We start from the raw sequence: 2,940 nt of genomic DNA on the forward strand, positions 1-2,940 counted from the left end.
GAGCCCCCCCCACCCGTACTGATGGCGCCCCCTGCTGCCGCCTCCCCGCAGGGCACCCTGCAGAAGTTCGTGGACGACCTGTTCCAGGCCATCCTCAGCACCAGCCGCCCCGTGCCACTCGCCGTCAAGTACTTCTTCGACCTGCTGGACGAGCAGGCGCAGCAGCACGGCATCTCCGACCAGGACACCATCCACATCTGGAAGACCAACAGGTGGGCGGGAGGGCGGTTGGACGGCGGGTGGTGCTGGGCTCCCGCCGCCGCACTCATCGGCCGCCCTGCCCCCGCAGCTTGCCGCTGAGGTTCTGGATCAACATCATCAAAAACCCGCAGTTGGTGTTCGACGTGCAGACGTCCGACAACATGGACGCGGTGTTGCTGGTCATCGCGCAGACCTTCATGGACGCATGCACCCTGGCGGACCACAAGCTGGGCCGGGTGAGCGGCGGTGACGCGCCGGGCAGGGGCAGCGGGGTGGGGGCCCAGGCTTTCCCGAGAACGTTGAGGAAGAGGCCCAGGGAAGGCCTCCCAGGCCAGGCTTTGCCGCGGAGATCCCTAGAATGGGGCGACGCCACAGCCTGGAGGGAGGAACGGGGTGCTGTGCCCATTCTCAGGGTTCCGTGCAGCCTGTGTGGCCGGGTGCTGGCCGGATGTGGCAGCAGGCCCCCGTCACCTGATGAAGGCTCCCCGAGGGCAGTGGGGAACCTAGAAGGCTTGAAGTGGGGTGATGTGCTGGACCTGTAGGTTCAGCACAGCCCTGTGGCTGTCCTTCGGGGGGGGGCTGGGGCCGGCGAGCACAGAGAAGAAGCCATGCTGTTTTCCGGACTAGCAGGGGCCACACGAAGCAGGGCCAAAGGGTCCCAGGCAGGCAGCAGCCACGCGTGGGGTGTGGGGGTACAGGAGGAGAAGGGGGTCTCATGAGGTCCAGCGCCTCTGGCTGTGGTGAGCTCAGGCCTGGAGCCTGAGGTGTTCCTGGGGACCCCAGGTGGGCTCCCCCTCCAGGGCAGCACAGGTGTGGGGCGGGTTTGATTCCTTGGGAGAGGGCCTGCCTGTTGGGAGTAGCGGGATGAGCTTCCAGGGCTTTGAGGAGGAGCCGGGAGCTGAGAACAGGCCTGGGCCGGCTAGCCAGGATTAGGTGGGGTGTTATCGGGGTGACCTAGGCCAAGGGTCCCTGACATATGAGGGCCCAGGTGCGGCCGCCCAGGGCCTCAGGGCTCTGCAGGTCCCTGCCCAGACCCTGGCCCCCAGCTGGCCCGTGACCCCCTAAGGACATCTCTCGACCTTTGTGGAGAAGCTCAATGGGAGGTTCCCCTGTAGTGCTGTCTTTGGAAACCGTCCTGCTCTGAGGGCTCTCGTCTGCCTGTGCTGAGCTGAGACTCCCAGGGCCACACCAGAACCCAGGGGTGGTAGCTGGGGTTTTCGCCAGATCACCCCGCCTCCCCTTCCCAGGGGAACAGCACACAGTTCCAGATAGTTAGGAATGGTCCAAACCGGGGACGCCCAGGGTCCCCCACGGAGCTGACGAGAAAGCGCTTGGCCACTCAGGTCTGCTTTCGTGGGGGCAGTGCCACCTCAGGGGCCTCCTCGCCTTCTCAGCAGCCTCCGGGCGAGGCAGAGGTCCCCAGCCAGAGCCCACGGCCTTGGGGTGAGAACCTGGTGTGCTGGGCGAGGTCCTGTGGGGCAGGTTGAAGTCGGGGAAGTCGGGCCAGCAGGAGGCGTGGTGGTTAAGGTGCTGGCTCCCACATGGCCCACTGCGCTTTGAGTCCTGTACGGGGCGGCCCAGTGAGACATGCCGAGTGCATGTGTGTGCCCCCAATCCCTAGAGAACAGAAGAGACGGGATTGCAGCGCGGCCACCCCTGGTGGTGGAGGGAAGTGATTTCTCTCTCTAGTGAGTGCACGCTTCCTACGATAAAAAATTTAAAGCAAAACAAGACAAAACAGAACAGTGTTGGAGCAGACCCGAGTGAGGTGGTCTGGGGCAATGGCTCATTTTCTGGGCCCTCGTTTGCTGATTTTACCAACGAGTCCACGGGGAATGAACGCCCCAGGAGCCGGCACCTTGCCGCTGCAGTGGAGCTGAGGAAAGACCCCAGGATAATGGAAGGGTCGGGTGACCAGGGGGGGACATGCCTGCAGAAGGAAGTGGGCTGGCCACATGGTTTAGGGGGTGAGGGGTGCCTGGGAGATGAGGCCTCTGGTTTTCAGTGGGAGCAGTGCCCGGCAGCCGGGGCCCTGGGGCAGTGGGGACCCTGGGTCACCTGCCTGGGTGCTTATCCTTCCTCCTGCACTGCCCCCTGCTGGCGCCAGGACTCCCCCATCAACAAGCTTCTGTACGCTCGGGATATTCCCCGGTACAAGCGGATGGTGGAAAGGTACTGGGGACGGAAGGGGACTGCCAGGGGAGCGGGTGGGCCCTGGTCGGGGACAGGGGTGGGCCCGCCCACCCAGCAGCTGCCGCACCCCGGCTCCTTGGCAGGTACTATGCAGACATCAGGCAGACCGTCCCAGCCAGCGACCAGGAGATGAACTCCGTCCTGGCTGAGCTGTCCCGGGTAAGGCCTCCCTCTGCCAGGGGTGGGCAGCGTCTCCCGCCCCCGTGCAGCAAGCCCCTGCGCTGCAGCAGTCCTGCGAGTTACCGTGGCAGAATGTCCCAGCTGCCACCGTGAAAGACCAGGCCCCCCAGCGTCTCCTCGTGGCATCCTGGCAGGCACCCCCTCCCTGCCTCAGCTGGTGCTTGGATGCCTGCAGCCCTCACTGGGGTCCGTGGCAGATCCGAGGCCGCCAGGCGGTGGGACTGGGTCCCAGGCTGCCCGGCTCTGCCTGCCCAGTCTTCCCTTGATGGTGTAAACTTGCCCACGCCTCCTCCTAACAGCCCTGAAACAGACTCAGGGGCACTGGGATGCGGTCTGAGGTGACGGTGACCGTGGCAGCCGCAGCCT

The 2,940-nt window shown here is 65.1% G+C and overlaps 1 protein-coding gene across 1 annotated transcript in view; it reads left to right on the plus strand.

Annotated features, from left to right (window-relative positions):
• Positions 1-2,940, plus strand: part of PLXNB1 (plexin B1) — a gene marked incomplete in the record, with an annotated part of 39,138 nt that overhangs the window by 32,019 nt on the left and 4,179 nt on the right. The window contains 4 exon segments of the mRNA XM_027769315.1: positions 52-212; positions 290-437; positions 2,309-2,373; positions 2,478-2,553. Coding sequence (XP_027625116.1) covers positions 52-212; positions 290-437; positions 2,309-2,373; positions 2,478-2,553 — 450 coding nt within the window.

The sequence above is a fragment of the Tupaia chinensis genome, unplaced genomic scaffold (assembly GCF_000334495.1).
Source record: "Tupaia chinensis unplaced genomic scaffold, TupChi_1.0 Scaffold149184_1, whole genome shotgun sequence".
In the NCBI taxonomy this organism is placed as follows: domain Eukaryota; kingdom Metazoa; phylum Chordata; class Mammalia; order Scandentia; family Tupaiidae; genus Tupaia; species Tupaia belangeri.